This window comes from Aedes aegypti, chromosome 3 (genome assembly GCF_002204515.2).
Source record: "Aedes aegypti strain LVP_AGWG chromosome 3, AaegL5.0 Primary Assembly, whole genome shotgun sequence".
Classification (NCBI taxonomy): domain Eukaryota; kingdom Metazoa; phylum Arthropoda; class Insecta; order Diptera; family Culicidae; genus Aedes; species Aedes aegypti.
Window position 1 is genome coordinate 55,859,570 of NC_035109.1, and position 21,104 is coordinate 55,880,673.

The following is a 21,104-nucleotide window of genomic DNA, read 5'->3' on the forward strand; positions in this document are numbered from 1 at the left end:
CCAAAGGACGAAGCCTGCGTGTCATCTGTAGTCGATTGCAAAAAAGTTTGGATATTTTTTCTTCATACTTGCAAAAATGGAAGATTTCTCCTAATGCTTCCAAAACTCAACTAATAATATTCCCACATAAACCAAAAGCTCTTTATTTGAAACCTTCAAGTAGACATGTTGTCACGATGAGAGGGGTTCCAATAAATTGGTCAGATGAAGTTAAGTATCTAGGACTCATGCTAGATAAGAATTTAACTTTCAAAAATCACATTGAGGGTATTCAAGCCAAATGTAACAAATATGTAAAATGTCTCTATCCCCTTATTAATAGAAAATCAAAACTTTGTCTTAAGAACAAGCTTTTGATATTCAAACAAATTTTCAGGCCAGCCATGTTGTATGCTGTACCAATATGGACTAGCTGTTGTAATACCAGGAAGAAAGCTCTGCAGAGAATTCAAAATAAAATTTTGAAAATGATTCTGAGGCTTCCTCCCTGGTATAGTACCAATGAGTTACATAGGATATCCAATGTTGAAACATTGGAACAAATGTCAAATAAAATAATCAATAATTTCAGGCAAAAATCGTTACAATCTACTATTGCCACGATTAATGCGTTATATGTTTAGGTTAAGTTAGGTTAAGTATATTAAAAACTTTTTTTTTCTCTCACAAGCAGGTGAAATCAACTCACCTGTAAAAAATCTGAACTGCTACGGCAAATGAAATGTAATATGTTGTTAACAAAATGTTAATAAAATCTTAGATTTGTTTTACCAAATTAGGATGATAGTGTTGTCTAATAACACAGAACACCTAGATATAAGAAATAATGAATGTAATGTTTGGAATGATACTAATAAAGAAATTAAAAAAAAAAAAAAAAAAAAGGACACAATTCGCCATTGTGACGTGCATGTTTGGATACCGAGTTATTGCACATAAAAAGATCTACGTTTGCCTTTAAATTTGCTTGATTGTGATATTTTTTTTCCGAATGTCATATATCTGAATGTATCTACCCCAAATTCAGTGCAAGGATGAGAAAGCAGGTAATCCATTGATAATTGATTGTTTGAACATATTCATTAAATTTATAGAATGAGTTTATAGCGCATTAAAAGAGCCTTAGTAGTGAGTCCGAAATACCAAGCGAGCCAAAAGCATGTTGAAATTGAACAACATAAGAGAGAAAGAATCGAATGCGATTCTACAATGAGTCAATAGTCGGAAGATAGTCGAGATCTACATGAGTGAGTCAACCATGATTCTAGAACAAGTCAAAAACAAAGTGAGTGTTAGAGAGTGAGTCGATAATCAGTCAAGTAAATTGAAAATAAGTCAAACGAATCGGAATAGAATGTAAAATAAACTGTCTGAATTTCTCATGTATCGAGAAAATCAAAGACATTCTTTGAATGTGTTTAACATATATATACTTTGAAACATATAAGAACATTACATGAACTAAATGGCCTTCAAATTCTGTCTCCATTTCCAGGTACTCGTCCCCGTCAAACTTCTCGCGAGGAGGCATATCGCTCGAAGAAGCACGGATCGAGAGGGAGCTATTCTTTGCCGACAAATCTGCACCTACAACGGAATCACCGAACTTCTGGGAAACGACAACCTCGCTGGAATCACTGGTGGACAGTGAAGAAAGCGCACAGTTGGTGACCGAATCCAACGAAGTTGTCGTTATACCGGAAGCGTTGGTCGAACGAAATCATACGATCGAAAGCAACCGAACTTTGTTGGCGGAAAAACTAGAGATCGAGAGCAATGATTACGAGCTGGTCTCCAATGAAGTTCGTGGCCAGAATCAGACCAACTCAACGGGGAAGGCTAAGAAGGGCAAATTCTTGGACCAGTTCGGAGCAACCGAGGACAACGACATCAATGGCGCGGCTTGGGCTTTGGCCAGTATGAGAATCGTCGATCGGTCTTCTAGCAAAGTTGGGCAAGCAAGTGGGGAAAGCGTGGATGTTATTCGGGACGAAAACGAGAATGCCGTTGCTAACAATACTCTGAAACAGCTAACGGATTGGGCTTTAATCATGCAAGACGCTGACTTTGCAAATAGTTCTTTTGTTCAACCTACCATTTCGGAGCCTGAAATTGAGCTGAAGAATGAAATTAAGGATAGGCGCAAGTATGCTAATAAGACTCCATCGGATGTGGACGCTCTTAGTGAAGAGAACAGAATTACTTCCGTCGTAACGGACATTGTCCCAGAAGCTGCTGAAGAGACTACAACTGCCATACCTAGTGCAAAGATAATAGTAGAAGCAACTGCTACCACAGAAGCAGAGGATGATGATCTGGAGGATTTCAAATTTGAAGATCGAAGCAAGGTCCCGACTGATTCGACTAAGCGATCCGAACTGACTAATTTCATCCAGGAGACGACCACCGCGTTTAATGTGAAAACTGAACAGGTTGTGACTACCATGCGTCCCACTCGTGGTTATGAAGTTAATGAAAACATCGATGAAAGCGAAAGCTTCGCCCTTCCTGGTAAACCTACTACCACTGCAAAGTATGAATCTAGCACCACAATTGACGACATGTCAGTTACTACCTACTCACCTGCATCTCCTATCATGAAAAAGACTGAACTCACAACAGAAGCCATTGAGCTTACCACATTTGAATCGATGCGTCCAACTAGAAGGCCTATCACCACCACCCAAGAACCGATCACGACCAATTCAGTTCGAACCATCGAAGAGACCACTCCTCAGTTAACAACCACCATGACCACATCCACTAGCACTTCGCCTCCGCCCATAAAAGAAGTAACCGATTCTCAATCAGATGAACAGATTTCATCAGAAGTTGACCCTAACGCAATCAACCAAACCAACGAAGAGCTCTCATCTATGACCACTACTACCACAGCAGCACCCACTACGCTATCTATCCGCAACGCAACCGATCAATTCATGTCTCAGCCGTCCACTATACATCCAACTTTTGTTGAATTCCGTCCAACTGCCGGCACCACTGACAAAGTAGATTTCTCCACCGAATCCGCCGAAGAGCCAACCATCCCCAATCAGCCGGTTCTCATTGACGACAAGAACGTCTACAACACCCTACCGGAGGGTACTCGTCGACCGGAACCATCCGCCGCACCGGAACCGGAACCAGCCGCCACAACGCGCCGGTCGATCGAACGCCAGATGACTACTACCTCTGAACTGTCCGAGGAGGAATCCGTCACCGAAGAAGACTACGTCGAGCTGAATAACAACGGTAGCGGTTCGTCGTCTCGATCGCCACTGGACCAGGACCAGACATCGTCTTCGCAGATGCCACCACAGCAGGAAGAGGAGGAAGGCAGCAGCGTGGTCGTAGCCGTCGTGGCCAGTCTGGTCAGCGTGATCGTTGTGCTGCTGTTGGTTGCGGCGTTTGTGAGTATACGGATGCGGGAGTGCGGCACGGTTGCTATTGTAGTTGGTACAAAAACGGACTGGGACTTAACAGTAACTTTACCGAGTGACGAGTAATTCGACTTACCGAGTGTGACAATGACTGTGATACACGCAGAGTATGAATGAGATTTCCCGTACTAACTTTCTGTTGACTTTCTTTGCTGGTATGAGGATTTGTTTGGAACTAATAGTACAAGTCTAGTGGTGAAGTTTGTAAAAAACAGTTTGAAGATCTGGGCTGTGATTCCGTCATTTTGTATGAAAAACGGCCAATGCGTAGTCAATTTTGTCCAGTACAGTATGTACTACCCATATTTTAATCCAGCGATTGATTAAAGATATCCAAGAACTCTATTGAGAACAGGTCTTCAGATCTACAGCTGTTAATTAATGTGATTCATAATCGAGAAGGCTCAAACAAATATAATCTATTATGTTAAGGTTATCTGATAATTCCGTCGATTCTTTTGCAGGTAAATGAACAATGTTTATACTCGTATAGGCTCATACATTTTTTATTAAATCTCATAAAAAGCAAACTGGCAACAGTTGTAGATCTGAAAGCCTTTAGGCCTATATATTTACGTCACCTGAAGATTTAAGGCTATAAACCTTATTGATAAACCTTCTAAGATCACTAATCAAACGATTTTTTGAACCATTAACGGCAATGTTTTGACCAAACCGAGAATTCTACCACTCTCCAGAGCTTAAGAATTGTACAGGATTGTAATACAATTTCAAATAAGTTAGGCTCCGTTATGCCTGATGGCGCTTGAGCCTTTAAAAAACGAATATGTAATAATAAACGATCATTTATCTCAACACATGACAGCAACAGTTTGATGAGCTTAGGTTATAAATACGTTTTTAAAATTATAATGCTCTGCAGAACTCGTTAGGTTGTCAGATCTTCCAGATTTTACGAACAACAGTCAACTCTCTCTTACTCGATATTCCGTATCTTGACGTCGAGTTAGAGAACCATAATAAAAGTTGATTTACATCTGAGACGAAACTCGTGAACACGGTCTTTTTTTCTGTGATTTTGTTTCTTTTTTTACTCTGTGTTTACATCAATCATGCGCAAGCTGTTCAAACTTTCAAGTGAACATCTTAGCAAAAAAAAAATACTTTGTTTGCATTACACCGAAGCATAAATAGCATAAATATATAAGTTCTGAACACCTTGCATTAGTTTCAGGCTAAATTTTTTAACAACTTATAAAAATGATCCGTGATTCAATTTTTGTATGAATCCCTCAAAAACATTCTGACTAAATCTCTGGCGGAATTATTGAAACCCAGATAGAAATCCTACAGTTATCATCGTTAACAATTCTGGAGAAATACTGCGAAGTATTTCTGGAAGACTTCCCGAAGAAAACTTTTGGAGTAATTAGTACAACAATTGCCAAAGAAATCCCTGGACAAATACATGAAATCGAACCCACACCCCATGGCACATTGTTTAGTGACTCAAGGGCAAACATTGTTCGAGCTAATTAATTCAAAATTTTGTTACCAGGTGATCCTGACCTCTTAGAAAGATGGCGTCTTTGGCAAAGTTATTCAATAGCTCAAAAGCTATCATTATTTGGGCCAAGATATTCGAGATTTTGCCACCAGGCGCATTTATTTTGTGAATATCTCGGAAAGATGACGTCTTCAGAGTTGTTCAGTTGGTCAAGGGCTAATATTATTTCAGCCAATCTCGAATTTCAAGACTAAAGCCTTTCGTGCTCACTAGCGTTACCTTAATTTAAAATCAACTAGCTCGATCAATGATTATCCTTGGCTTGTTGAAAAACTCTGCCGGAGACACCATCTTTCTAAGTGGTCAGACTCTTGAGATAACCGCAAAACAAAAGTTCCATTCCATTTCTTGGCTTAAATAACGATAGCCCTTAGGCTATTAAACAAGTTTGAAAAATTCATTTAAGTATTCCTTTACATGGTTTTCCAGATTTTTCTCTACGTATCCCACCGAATTTCCAAAAGTATTTATAAATGATTATTAAGGAAAAATTGCTCCATGTTTTTTGTTCAGATAGTAATCTTTCAGGAATTGTTTCAAAATTTCTCCATTCTTCTCAAGGGATACTTTTAGGAATTCGTTCACCAGCAATCCATTCGGGGCTCTTATAACGATTGCTACAGGGTTTTTTCTCGGATTGCTTGCTTTTTCTTTCAGAAATTTTAGCAGGAATTCTTTTCAAGAATGTCATTTAGAAGCACCTCCAGAAATTCTTCAAAGCATTTAGCTAGGAATTTCTTCTGAAGTTTTTCTCTAACAATTCTCTCAGAGATGGAATCAATGCACCCGATTCAAATAATTTTGATGATATGTTATCAAAAAACACGTAAATGTTTTACGATCAGCTTGTTTCGCTAAATCATGAGGATTGACATATCGGGAACTGACCCTCAGTCATTTTGCTCAAAGCGTATCAAGACAGAATAAAGCTATAGATCGAAAATCCTGTATTATCGATTATCGATAGTATGTTGAACGATTGTAGAACTCAAAACATGGTATAACTTTATCAAATGACCTATTTGGGTATTAACTTTGTTCACAGAGCTCTGAAGGATCACTCGTTATGCTTGCAAATCTTATGACATATACTCCAAGTAATTCTTGGATATCCATGAAAACAGTAATTCCACTTAAAACTTGGAGAAATATTATTAAATGAGCCAAAAAAGGGTATCAATCTTATTCATAGTCCTCCGATGACCACTGGTAACGCTTGTAGATCTGAAGGTCTATACTTGAATGAGTCTTGTATAACCCTAAACAGTCTTGCAGTAAACACGGATTTTTACGTAAAACTAAATCCATTTACGTAAAATTCTAAATTCTAATATTGGTACGTATCCCGACCTATTTAATGGAGGTTTCAGTGATCGTAAAATGTTAGATTTTTATCTCCCATTGAGACATTCCTATCTATAGCTCCGTTTCTACTGTTTTGTTTGCCATCTACTTCCTTTTTTTCCTCCACTATCTTTGACTTTGTATGAGTGCGTGCACATAGTGTAAATAGCCGGTTTGGTCCGCCCTCGCCCCCGGAACCGAGCAGGACAATCTTTCGTTGATCAGTTGTACTATCCGCAATTGCAGTTGATCTTCCGCAAGCGACAGGCACAGGTCTCCTACGGGCAACGATGTCGCCCGGTCGGACTGGACGCCTATAGTCTGGACAACGTTTCCGTGTACAACAGTGTCCGCCGCAAGGGAAACACGATGCGGATGTCGAAGCGCTCCTACGGAAACTCGGCCTTCGAAGATCCGGGACTCAAGACGAACCCGCTGACGGTGGCCGAGCTGGCCAATATCATACAGAACAAGACGGCTATCTACGACGAGTTCAAGGAGATCCCGAACATAACGGCCCGGGCCGATGAAGTGCCCGAGGGATGTGAAGAAAAGAATCGGTAAGGGTTGCATGTTTTGAGGAATACTGTTACAAATTTTCAGCAAATCTTTACAGATACGCGAATGTCGTACCACTTCCGGAGACGAGAGTCCATTTGAAGCGAATCAACGACGATGAAAAGACTGAATACATCAATGCAAACTTCGTCAAGGTGAGTTCGACATCCTACGTTCGTTGAAACATCGAACGAACTACTTTCATCTGACTATTTTAGGGCCCCAAGGACAACAACAACTACTACATCGCCTGCCAGGCACCGATGGAGAACACAATCAACGACTTTTGGCGCATGATCTGGGAACAGAACTCCAAGGTTATCATCATGGCGACAGATTTGAGCGAGAGTGGCGTCGAGAAGTGTGCCGAGTACCTGCCGCCATCGGTCGTACTGGACAACAACCGAACTTTCGGTGACTTCCAGGTTGGTTCACCATTTGTCACTAGCGTAACGATGTTCTCTCATAAAATTTTAATCTTTTATTTATACAGCTGACGCTTAAGAATCGCGAAAACAAGGAAAAGTACACCATCTCGACAGTCCATCTGCGCAACACGCAGACGAACACGTGGCGCGAGATCATGCACTTCTGGTATCAGTGGCCGGACACCGGTGTGCCGATTGATGAGTCCTCGATCATAGCGATGCTGCTGGAGGCTCGTAGTTACTCTCGGCTAGCACCGGGTGAGCTAGCTGAGGCTCCTACCACCAACAACACAAGCAGCAACAACACCCCCGCCAACAATACAGTCATCACCAGCAATGGCATCAACGGCGGTATAACCAGTATCGCCGAGGAGCCCACGTCAGTGGATACCAACGAGTCTAGCACTGTAGCGATAGGTAACAATAATGTAGATAGTTCCAATAACAACAACAACACGCTGGGTAAGGCCACCACGGATGGGGCTCCGCCAAGCAGCCTGATGAGCAATGGAGGCACAATGGACAAACACAAATCGCTACAGCGAACTCAGGGGTAAGGCGGATCTGCGATTCCCATGTTGAACGGTTATCTAATTGAGTAATTTCCTTTTCAAACAGACCAATCACGGTGCACTGTTCACCGGGAACCGGACGCACCGGAACGATCGTCGCATGCGACGTGGCACTGCGGGCGGTCGAGATTCCACCACGGACGGTGGACATTCCTCACATCGTGTACTACGTCCGGCGCGGACGGGCCAGTGCGGTGAGAACACGAGAGCAGTACGAGTTGATCTATCGGGTAAGTCTCGTGGAAAAGCTCAACAATAATATAAGATAAGCATATCGCATCGCCAGATATTACCAGTGCATTATTTGAAAAACGTTCTTCCTTTTCTCAATGCCATTATATTTTCTACATCAATAATCTTGATAAAACCTTAATTACAATATTTCACTAATTCACTTAATTCATGGCCGCTTCTCGTCATCCTTGACACCAGGCATCTGATCAATCCACCGAACTCGCTGCGTCCTACCGCCCGTATTGGATACAAACACAGTTTTTACAGGGTTGTTGTCCGACATTCTTAAAACATGTGTTGCCAGCGTATCTTTCCGGCTTTAGCTAACTTCAAAAACCTGGGTTCGCCGTAGAGTTGAGTGAGCTCTTTGTTCATTCTTCGCCGACACACAACGTTCGCCTGCTAACCATGCGATGTTTGCAGGCTAGTCACTCGAAAACTCCAAATTCTTTCTGGTTCTCTTCCAACATAGTCCAGGCCATAGAAGACCACCTGTCTTATCAGAGTTTTATACATGTTGATGAGTTGGCTGCGATGTTAGATCTTGAAGAATTCAGCTGCGATACCGGCGTTGCTGTTTCTTAACTTTTCCCATCGTGTGAGCTGGTTAGATTCCACTGTTCGCAGTGTTGGCATAGTCATCATCGAAGTGCTGAAACCACCTTTCGATCTGAGACTTTCGATCACCTCGCGTCCGTCCTTATCTACCGTCCTTACCCTGCACATAACAGCGCGAAGCCTTCACGGAATGCGTTGAGATTGTTGGCGAACTTGAGAACGGTACAGCAACTCAATTTCATTCCATCTCTTCCAGGCGGTGCTTTTTGTCACGGAACAGATAAGTTAGATGTTTTCGCTTCAGTCTGTACAGCCCATAACTGCAAAACAGTCACATTCGACATTTTTTGACAAATTGGAGTTAATACCATGGAGAGTCATCAAATGACAAATACTTTCGATCAACTTAATCATCAATCAATCAATCAATCAGTAAGTTGATCGAAAGTATTTGTCATTTGATGACTCTCCATGGTATTAACTCCAATTTGTCAAAAATGTCGAATGTGACTGTTATGCAGTTATGGGCAGTGTATCCTTCTACGTTTTGCCGCGTTCCGAGGAGGAAAGAATAACTCGCCAATAACTTATGCATACCATATTTTGGTATCATACCATAATTAGGTATTGTTCAGTTATCAATACCTCATTTTGGTATTATAATGGTATTTGAAAAAAATGTTTAAAACAATTAAAAATACTTCATTTTGGTATTCGACAGCTATTGAGAACTACTGGAGGTATTGAACTAGTATTGAAAAATTTCACTTTTATATGAAAATCCATCAAGTATTATTTAGGTATTACAATACCTGATCTAAGTATCAGCTTGGTATTTGTAGAATATGCAGAAGGTATTATTTGAGGTATTTTACCTCTTATGCAGAGCTCATGCATACCTCATTCAGGTTGTAAGTATTGGAAATTATCTGGTATGGAATACCTTAATTTGGTATTCAGTAGTTATTTTCTTCTGCTCGGGGTGCCATGCTGCAGTTATGCTGCTCGCGCTGCATTATTCTCCTCCAAATCCTCCTGGCACTCCTCGTCGAACCAATCGTTTCTTTACTTCGTTCCGCGTATCTTACAATGCTTCCAGCAGCATCGTTAAGGGGGCAGGATCCGTCATTGATTTCAAAATTTTCAAAAGCAGTTTTTTCGTTCAATATTTAAAAAAAATTACAGGAAAATGTGTTCACTATATTCTAGTCTCCAACCGAAACACAGTGAACACATTTTCATCGAATAATTTCCTGTTTTGAATAGAAAGACTGCCTTTGAAGATTCGATGATGACGATGATTGTGATGACGGAGCGTTGAACGTTAATGGCATCTTTAATGTCCTCCAGCAGTCCTCAAGAGAGACCAGAGTGTTAATGATTAATCATAAATTAATAATGATTAATGATTATGATTAATCAAAAATGTAATCATTAATCACAAAAAATCAAGAACTAATCATTAATTACTAATCATAATCATTGAAATATTATGTTTCAATCATTAATCATTAATCATAATTCAGTAATCATAATCTTGATCATAAGTCAAACATTTAATCAATCATCAATCAATCATTGAACAGAACTCAACAAATTTTGTAACATTGCCTTCTAATGTATAAATAAATTTTGCATTTCTTATATCGTGTGACAAGAACAATGATAGCTTATGCCCAAGTTCCAAATCCAACCAAGTACAGCATACCTTTGCTTTGTATCCGCGGACGTTACCATAAGACTAAAAACGACCCTTAAATATTTCTTCCATGTAAGATGGTGCCTTTTCTCAGTTGTATTTGATCTGAATCTGAAGACACGGTTGAAAACTTATGACTGGTACCATTCTACATGAAAAAAATCTGTTTATAGAGGCAGATCACCAAATTTCGACCTAGCACTAGTTTTTTTTTTCCATTCATTATATTGTTGTATAGTTTGTATGAAAATCGGAAAATTGACACATAATTCGATCGAAAATCAGGCCATCTTCCCTAATAGGTGATGTTTCTGTCCGCTGTTTTTGTTCACGTTTCATGTTTGCAATCTAATCTAACATCGCCGGCAGATATCCACTGAATATAGCAGAGCGTTTAGTTAATCTTGATTCAACATTTGATGATTATAAACGATAAATCATACTTGAAGCTTTTCAATTTGAATTGTTCTCTTCAATGATGAATAAAGCCATTCATTTTTATGTTTATTGCTCATTCCTTGTATACGTCAAGGCGTTTTCACTTATATCTAGATTCAAATCAAGGGCGAAAATTCCTTTAAAATATTGTTCGAAAAAATATATTCCAGTTTTTCACAAAGATATCGTTAGAAAATTCCTACCAAACGTTCAAACTGATTTCGCCCAACATTTCTCCAAGAATTGGGTTGTTTGGTGATGAAATATTTGCAGTGTTTTGTAGCTTGCTCGAAAGATCATTTTTCTAAGTACATCACAATTTTATTGTGCTTCAATTTTTTAATATTGATATTAGAATTGATTCAAAAAGCACGGAAAATTTTGAAACTTTGTGTTCTGGTTCAAACTTTAACGTAGATTTAGAATATACAAGTCAATTCTTTCGAAAAATCTAATATCTACTTCAATAATTCCCTTGAGAATGGATTCAATGGCTAGGTTTGCAAAATTCATGAAGTTTAATATATGGATAGCTAGTTTTCAGAACTACCAATATAGTGCTTCACTTTCATTTTACAAAAAAAAATAAATACAAAGAAAATACTAGAAAGGCGAGCAAATACCATCTAACTTTTATATCTATATAAATAAAAATGGAATGGTGTTTGTATGTCACGAAATGGCTTCCGAACGGGTCAACGGATTTGAATAATTATATTTCCGTTTTGTTCGTCAAGTGTTCCGACGTGTTAGTGTGTCTAACAATTCCAGGATATTCACCGGGAAAGTCGGAAAAAACGAGCGTGAACGAAACTGTCATTTTGTATGGGACGATACATAGCGTTTTTTAACAGCCTACTTGATGGCAAGACGAAGTTTGCTGGGACCACTAGTATACAATAAAAATATTATCAAAAAATAAGCAGCATATTAGAGTTTACCGGGGTTTACACTGTTATTTCTTTCATAAAGATAAGTGAAATTCAACTAGTTTCTTACCAATATTTTGAATAACCGGGTAAACTTTACATACCGGCATATATTCAAGTTTATCAATAACGGTTGAAACATCTGTTAAAAGCTTGATAGGGGCTGTCCATTAATTACATAAGACAATTTTTGAGATTATTTAACTTCCACCTCCCACCCCCCAAGATAAGATTTTTAGTATGAAAATAAAAAAAATGTATGGCGCGTAAGAAAACTTAGACCCCCCCATAAACCCTTACGTAGTTCATGAAGATGGATTTGTCGCAAGCTACGCTTCACAAAGCCAATATAATCGCCACATAGTTGGTGAAAGATTAACGATTAATCAACGAGTAATAAAAAAAACAGTTATTAAACGATATTAGATGCACTAAGTATGCTACAAATGCGTAACACTCTTGAAAACTTAATGGTACACTTATGATTAAAAAATCTGAATCAAATAGCTCTCAGCATGATATTTTGTTCAATCATGATTAACTTAAAGCTTTGCTCTTGAAAACCGTCCTTCTTTAGACTAATAACTTCTGGGACTCGATACGAAAGTGGCTATTGAATCATAGTAGGCTACTCCAGTACTCCTCGCAACCAACATAATTTTCGAATCGATACCCGCAGTTTAAAGACAAATAGCAAGACTGATATTTACGGAATTTCGTTAGAAGACGACAGAAAAACTTAATTTTGAATAACTACCGTAAAACTAAACGTTGTATATACTTCGCAATTTGATTAAATGGGAAAATTGATGTGAAATTCGCGACAAAGTTACACGTCTTCTCGGTGATACCGAGCTCACGACTCCCTGTTCACTAGACAGGGCGCGTTAACCCATACACCACGAGATTACTCATAGACTGAATTCGATTTCAACTTAATAATCACGTGGTCCTCTTTCGCGAAGTGCACCTCTTTCGGAAAAATGAAATGTCCATCCAAACACAAAGCTTTCTGTTTTTGAATGCCTATTACTTTGAAATTGAGAATTTTGATCAAATTTGACATCAGGCACGTGAGGGTTAATCATAATCATTCATTAATCATCTAAAATTAAAATTTAATCATTAATCATAATCATTAATCATACTTTGGCTTGATGATTAAATCACATTCATTAATCATGACTTCACAAATTTTAATCATTAATCATAATAATTAATCATGATAAAATTTAATTTAATCATTAATTACTTAATCAATCATTGCTAAAATGCTAAACGCTCTGAGAGGGACCCCATCGAGCTCACTCTCATCCGGCAACGCTGCCTTAAGGGGACACGGGAGAACGTGTTATTTTCCCTATCTTTCGTCTCACTCTAACAATAATCATCAAAACTTTGTGGAAGCAAATCTCGAGTTTTAGTGAACCGATGAAGCTGAAAATTTATCGGGTTGTGCACTACATATATAGAATCATAGTGATACATTCTTGCAGATAATACGCGTACGCAATAGCGACATCTGGTTGTTTCAGTCGCGCTATATTGTACCAATTCGGGCGTCGGTACCGTACATCGCTGATGCCGGATAGTTCTGGTCGCATTTTTACCACCACCATGTAGTGGTCTCAGTCAATGCTAGCCCCATGATAAGTTTTGACGTCGGAAAAGTGCCGTCTATTGATCGAAACGTAGACGATATGCGATTCTATTTATTGAGGTGATCTACAGTTGTACCAATACGAGAGGTTGTTCTGGAAATAGGTGCTACAAATGGCCTTATTCTAGGAGGCGGCGAAAACTATCAGTAGTAGGCCGTTCTCCTTCGTCCGTCAGGAGCTGAACTTTCCAATCGTCGATCTGAACTCCTCCTTCAGAAAGGTGCATTCGTGACGGGCTAAAGTGGTTTTAAATTTACACTTTATTTAACAATTTTTGTTTTATTATAACTGTTTGTAAAGCCCTGTTCATGTAGAAACTTCAATAAATTTCTCGTTGCTTCTTCGTTCGCTAGGGCGTCCCTTAATCTTGTCGTACTCATGTTATACTTCTGCTTTTCTCTTTCAAACTTTCTGCATTGCAGAATCGAAAGTCGCATGTCCACAGTTTTACCACATTCGCAGGTTGGTGAGTGTTCCTTTTTTACTTCCCGAAGCTTCGAACCACAAGTGATGAACCACTGGTCATTTCATTCGCATCGTATTAGCTGCTGGACAGCACTTAACGCGTCCTTTCCTGGTAGGGGGCTATCGATGGCCGGTTGCCTCCTAGCTTCATTGGCTAGCCGGTCGGCTTCGCTGTTGTCGCTGATGCCTGCATGTCCAGGGATCCAACAGAATCGGACCGGCTTGATCCTCGCTACACGATCAACTTCCTGAATCTACGGGTGCTAACCGAATCCGTAAGGATCACCATCTCTCTAGCCGCGTTCGGGATAGAGACTGCCATTTTTATGGCGTACACCTCCGCAGAAAAGACACTGCACTGCTCCGGCAAACTGTAGTGTGTGTAGTGTGCCAAGCGGCATCTAACAGTGGGGAGCACTGTTCCTGTAAGTTCGACCAGATGGTCCTATATTCACCAGGTGAGGGAAAGTTCGCGTTATCAGGACTTTTTGCTGCAATTCGGATGGCCATCCGCGCTCAGGACTGTACCGCTAGCAGGTCGAATCGGTCACCGATGATATCGGGCTAGTCACAAACGCACCAGAAGCGAACCGAACCGTCTTGTTGTACGCCGGGGCAAGGATCTATAGAGATGCTGGTCCTCCTCGCCTCACTAGTCCAATTCAGTAGATTAGGGGTCTATTTTGTAAATCGAGCAGATTTATGTGACTAGTCTTTGGTCACTGTCGATGTAAGTAAGCATGCATATTTCAGATAGTAGTCCAGTCACATAGAGTGACAACTGTCGATAAACTCGAGTGACAGAGCCAAGTCGAGCGAAATTTTTGGTCGACAGTGACTCCAGTCGAGTTGTTTTAGATCGACTCGACTTATAAAATAGGCAGAGCCGTAGCGTGGTCTCATGGCGCCCTTGGCGAACCGGCATTTCAGCGCCCCTTGTTTGAAGCTAAAGTTATTTTTTTTATTTCAATATATTAAGATAATGCATTCTTCTCTTAACTATAATACTCCAAATGAATTCTAGCGCGACTTTTGTAAAAATGGTTCATCGAAACCCTCATGATAATGCTATTTATTAAAACTTACTACAGACATTGAATTTTTGGATCAAATTCTGTAAGAAGTCATATAAAATATATCTGTTATTTGGCTAGACATAAATTTGCACAAACCACTGGGATCTATCAGTATAGTGTATATTCCCAAAGAAATGCTTGTAGACAATTACTGACCCATGCATTTTTGCTTAGTTTTCTTAAATTATTGTCCAGGGTATTGAATAAATTCCATCAGTACAATTTATAAGCCATATTTTGCTGACCACTGCAGAAATTTTTAAGGACATTCTCAGAATTATAAAAAGCCCACTTGAAAGTAAATTTTGCTAAGATATCTCCTTAAATCTCTACAAAAATGACAGCATGGAATTGATTGGTAAATTTTAGTATGCAATTATGCAATAAAAGCTTTATTGAAATGTTATTGAAAGTTCGTTTTCGTTTTTTTAGTTTAGTCAAACTGAGAACAGTGAGTGAGAACATTTTTTCGAAATGTTGAAAGTATTGCTCATGTTACGAGTAAAACTTAGTATTATGGCTTTCTATTCTGTTTTCATTTCAATGTCAAAAAATTCTCTAGTAACCTGGTTCGGAATGTGAGAATTGTTTTGAAGATTCTATCAGATTGGATAAGATTCTATGAACATACGACCCAGAATCACTTGAGGACACCTTCCAGAACTGACAAGGAATCCTACTAAAAATTTTGTCAAAAAATCCCATGTGGAAAATAAAATCGAGATTTTATAATGGCCATTGTGTTCTGGTTTGTGTGAGAATATAAGTAATGATTATGTGGAATCCTATTGTTTTAAGGCTCAAGAATCCATCATTCAATCATCAGCAATCATCAACAATGAAAAACCAGTATTTTTGTTCAAATTTAGAGATAATGTCATGAAAATCTATCATTGCATTACAGATAGTAAGTGCATTGCAATGATAGATTTTCATAAACATTGCTTCAGATTTGAGCAAAAAAACTGGGTTTGAAAAATGGTAATACGATGATGGTTATTTTCTTCTTAAAGTAAATCAGATCAGAAACCAAATATGGCCGAAATCTACCCCAATTACCGTTTAAAGACACTTAACTGAAGAAACACTAGATCAACTGACCAAATTTCAAGCTTTCTGTTTGTGCACAATAGTTAAATTAAAATTTCACTATTTTCGTGACTCCCTTCGAAAGATTTGTGCCTTGAAAGTTTTGGTACAACATTTAATAAGTCTTTTCAACTGTTTCACCATAACTTTGAATTATTAAGCCCTAATCTAAACAATCGGTTGGTTGATATTTTATAGATACCGTAATCCGGGGTAACATTGATCGATTTTTTGGATATTTCTTAAATATTTCATTTGAAAATGCAAATGTTGCAAGTTTTATACTTTTAAAACAAGTACTGACACCTACTGCTCGGGACTATATACTGTATTTTGTTTTTTGAAAGATTTAAGCATGTTTGAAAAAATGTTCCAGGTTATTAAAATATTAATATATAAAAATGCAGTTACTTACCGAAACCATGGCCCCTGATGCCGAATATGAAGACCAAACTCTAATTTACTTAATGAATTATTTAAAAATTAAATATACTTTGACCCTCGGATTACACCTAAAGGTAGGCAATTTCCAAAGGAAATCCTACTTTCCTCTTAATATTTCATTAATGTTGCCTAATTTAACATATTTATAAAAGTTTTGACAACAGAATCGTTTTTGGCAATGCCATTTTTAGTAACCACCATATATTCCTTGCTTATATCGTTTGCAGAACTCATGTGAGACATGAATCTTTGGTACGATCATCAATAATGATAAATTATTGTTCCGAAAAGTTGACAAATTTACGCATGAACCAAACGAAATTTTAGCAAAAACCTTATTTTTTATTTGCTTATGAATATAAGAATGAGAAGCATCATTCATGCATAGAAAATGTTCCATCAATAAATGTTAAATTGCATTTTTTACGAGATGACTCAATTCGATCAATGTTACCCCGCTGATCAATGTTACATACAATGTTGATATTTTGTGTCCTCAAATCATTGCTTGAATTAGAAAGTTTCTAATTAATTTATATTGATAAGTCTGAGATTTGCCACAGGAGTCTCTTGAAATATTTTTTCAACATTTTTTAATATACTTCAAAAATATTTTATTAAAAGCTATATAGTAACTTTATTTCAAATTTTCATTTTTCACCTTTTTTTTCTGATGTTAGGACTGGGACAGAACCTGCTTTTCAGCTAAATGGTGGATGTATGGTGACTTTTTCTTTGTGAGAGAAGTCTACACTCTAGTATGAATATACTCTATGACCAGGAGAATCAAGGTTTTGAACTAACAATCCTCATTATAGCTGTGCATTTTTGACTATGACTATCTATGTCCCATAATTGTTATGTTTAGGTTTTTTGTTTGTTTTAAAACTGTTTTTGCGAGAAGGCTTCATTTATGTTCATGCATTTTGGCGCCCCCTGAAGGCTGGCGCCCTTGGCGGGTGCCAACCTGGCCAATAGCACGCTACGGCACTGAAAATAGGGCCCTTAGTTTCGATGTGACCAGTGACGAGCCAACCTGGAGCAAGGGAGATCGATTACCACGGGGAGAATTGGCACCGATCATTTGAAGTATCCGCAACCGATATGGTGAAAACAACGCTCTTTGACCACTTGTCGACTACTTTACGGCTGCCTGAAGTTTCTTGTGTAACGCTTCATGTTTCACTCCACGTACAACGAGAAGGATATTGTCGGCGTATAGAATGATTTCGACTCCAGCTGGTACAATTCGAAAAATGGACTGCATCGCAACGAGGAATAGAGCCACGGATATCACTGAACCCTGTGGCACCCCGTTCTCCAACTGGTGTGCGAGAAACAATGGTCCTCCAAAAGCTACCTGGAAGGTTCGCTCCTGTTGCTGTACAGCATGTTGATCATTCGACCTCGTATTCGACACGATTTCAGTGTCCGTAATATGGCGTGTCGCCTGGTCGCATTGTACGCTTATTACAAATCAGAGGAAGCTACCAAGCAGTGTTCGTCGATATTTGGCAGCGATCTCTACAGCTCGGCAAAGTATGTGTCAGTGCCCCGGCCTGCACGAAAGGCATGTTGACGCTTGTCAAGTCGACCGCTCGACTCTAGCTCCGTAATCAAATGGCGGTTGATAATGCGCTCAAACAGCTTCGCCATGTAGCTGATGAGTGAGATTGGTCTGAATGGGAACGACGATAGTATTCCACCAGCTGGCAGAAAACTTTACCAGATTTTGCTGAGGAGCTCAACTTCGCCAGATTTTACTGAGGAGCTCAAGAAGCGTCATCTTCATAGATAGAGAAAGATGTTGAAGAAGAGGAGACCCCATTGAATCGACACCAACTTGGAAGTTTGATTCTGAAAGACGAATAACGTTGAGACTCCTCAGTATTTACTCTACAGCAGCTTTGGCTTTTCTCCACTCATCAATCTTCCTCCAAGTGTCAACCGATATCTACTATTTTTTGATGAGCAGTTTACTCAAGTTATTATCGCCGATAGTGCTGAGGACGTTTAACCAGAGGTTCATGTGATTACCTCATAGGCCAAATTATCCCAGAATTTGCCCCGATGATTTTCAAAACTAGACCAGCGGACTTTGCTAAGCTCTAAGATCTTAAGTTTCAGACGCGACACGTAAAATATGAATTCTAAAATGATTTTTTTCTTGTCACCCTTCCAGGTTGCCAACGTGTACGCTACCAAGCTGACGGGGCCGACGATAGAAACATGAGAACGACTCATTTAAAATCAAGTATTGTGAGTACATTCGAACGACGACAAACAACGGTAGTCAGCAGTGACTGCACCCACGGACGGTCAGTCCCCCGTCTACTATTGGCGTTAGTGAAATTAGCAGTAGGAAAAGTGCAATCAATGATGGTCATAGCAACTGCAGCCAAAGCATAAATTATTCATAGGAGATACGACTGAACTCCAGGCAAAATTAGCGCATAATCGTACCGGATCGGATTCGATTCGGTAATACTCATATCTCTGGACTCTTACGAAGCAATACGTATTTCTATTCCTAAATTTCCCCGAGCATTTTAGCGCTGTGACATTTTTGTTTACATAAAATTCGATTCTTCTTGATAATTCTTGAGAAATATCCAGCAGCTTCAACTTCCTGCAACCAATAGTCTACCAGAACACCAATCAGCACAACCTAAACCACCAATCACGAAAGGAGTCGAATGGCGGGAGGTTGGTCGCAACTTAGTCTTGTCTCTTTTGTCCAACGCTGGCAGGGTTCTGATCGTTGCGAATCTTCGCAATGACAGGCCTCTGTCGACGTCATGGGCATAAGCGACGTGTCGATCCAACCAGAAACTCATAATACTTGATTTTAATCTCTAGTGGGATAGAGACTAAAATTATCGACAAAAAAATGATACAAAACAAGATGGCGTAACGTGGCTACTTCCCTTAGGAAGAAGAGACAAACGCAAATGAGAATCCTTTTGTAAAGTTTATAGGCAAATCTTCCCTGAAACGTATACCTAACAAAACACGTACTACTACTACTACTGAAGCGTACAATTATCAGTATGTTTCCCTCACGAGATTGCACTGTTCATTTCAGCACTCCCCCACTTTCGCGGGACAAGAATCCTATAGAACTAGATTGTTAGATAGATTTATAGACGCTATGTTTTCTATTTAGTTATTCGAAGACAATACAAATGTTCGTTCGTTGAATTGGCGATCTTACTGGCCAATTTTTCCTCTAATCGATAGAAAATGACTGCTCCCAGACAAGACTCGTAGCATAATGAAAGAGGTAATGGGAAATGGCGGCACGTAGTTGAGTTTGGGCCTTATCAATTAACACGGGAGTTTAAGACACGAACATATTGTACCTTTTTTTGGTTTTCTTTATTCGGATAGGATAGCGACTTAGTTTAATTAGGACGAGACCCAAGAAGTTGAAATGATCAAAATTACGCATTCAGTTTTGGAGCAAACTAGCTCTTTACTAACAATAAAGTAAAAAATAGACGATTTTGATCAATTCTAACTTCCGGGGAACAAAAAAGAAAACTGAACGTACGGGTCTGATTCAGAAGTACGTTAAAAACATTGCAATATTAGCGTAAGGTGATTAGCTACAAAACATTACTACGTAAGAGCCACAAAACAATAAGCAATGCGAAATTCGTCGAAAGAAAGAGAAAAGGAAGTGTCATATCGTATGGGTTGGTTTGTTTTTTCGTCCGTGGTGCTACGAATGCTAAATATGTATTATCTAAGTACATACTAAATTGCAATTACGACGCTCGCTACGTTAAATACTTGATTATTCTTAAAACACCCGCATCCACACACTCATTCATACGCATAAAACACTTGTATAGAGAATTGTGATAATTTATATTTAGAGATTTCCTACCAAGTGGATATTTTCCTTTAAAAATATTAGCAAAAGGGCAAAACAGGCTTTAGCATCGGTTTGAGTTCACGTAAATCTAAAAGCACATTCACGTGCAGTAGGTGTACTATTTATATACTCTCATATAATTTAAGGCAAATGTTATAAACAAACTGGACTGGACTGAGAATCTAGAACTATAGAGTTAAAATCAGATTTCGGGATGTTAGGGCGAAGTGGTATTCCAGCTAGCTACCTATATTTACAAAGGCAGTTTCAATGAGCAGCGGCTTTGCGTTAGAGAGCGTACCAAGATTACGGTAGTGCATACCGCTACCAGAAAGTCACACGTGCACTTTGAAGGCACATACCGTCACGTATATCATCAGCACATTAGCCGTTGTTGAATCAGATTTCCCAAAGTTGCAGAGCGACATCGGCTTCAGAAGCTACCAACGAACACATTGTTGCTCTAGCACACATTAACTATCATATCTACATCGTAAGAAGCTATCGTATTCAAAGCGCTCAAACTAGCTCCACCAGCTAGGACAGATGACAAATTGAATCAATCATCAAGAATCATCATATCTCATTTTTGACATTTGTATTGTACTGCATACAGCGTATTGATGAATACCAAGTTGAACTTTACAATAAATGATTACTATTGAAAAAGTTTTAGTAATCCAATCGTTTTATCCGAAACTCCTTGAATGAAACCCAACTAACAATTTCAGCGCTGTAAGCCTCGATTTTTTGCTCTCTGT

At 39.0% G+C, this 21,104-nt stretch overlaps 1 protein-coding gene across 2 annotated transcripts in view; it reads left to right on the forward strand.

Annotated features, from left to right (window-relative positions):
• The window catches only part of LOC5579888 (mucin-6), a 200,173-nt gene extending 179,459 nt beyond the window's left edge, over nucleotides 1–20,714 (forward strand). Inside the window, exons 5-11 of one of the 2 annotated variants that reach the window (XM_021850615.1) lie at nucleotides 1,496–3,410; nucleotides 6,538–6,872; nucleotides 6,929–7,025; nucleotides 7,089–7,295; nucleotides 7,364–7,851; nucleotides 7,917–8,100; nucleotides 18,646–20,714. In XM_021850615.1, the coding sequence (XP_021706307.1) occupies nucleotides 1,496–3,410; nucleotides 6,538–6,872; nucleotides 6,929–7,025; nucleotides 7,089–7,295; nucleotides 7,364–7,851; nucleotides 7,917–8,100; nucleotides 18,646–18,696 (3,277 nt within the window). In that variant the 3' untranslated portion in view covers nucleotides 18,697–20,714. The remainder of the gene's footprint in view (nucleotides 1–1,495; nucleotides 3,411–6,537; nucleotides 6,873–6,928; nucleotides 7,026–7,088; nucleotides 7,296–7,363; nucleotides 7,852–7,916; nucleotides 8,101–18,645) is intronic. The other variant, XM_001657817.2, reaches the window with a different exon arrangement.
• Nucleotides 20,715–21,104: the final 390 nt, after the last annotated feature.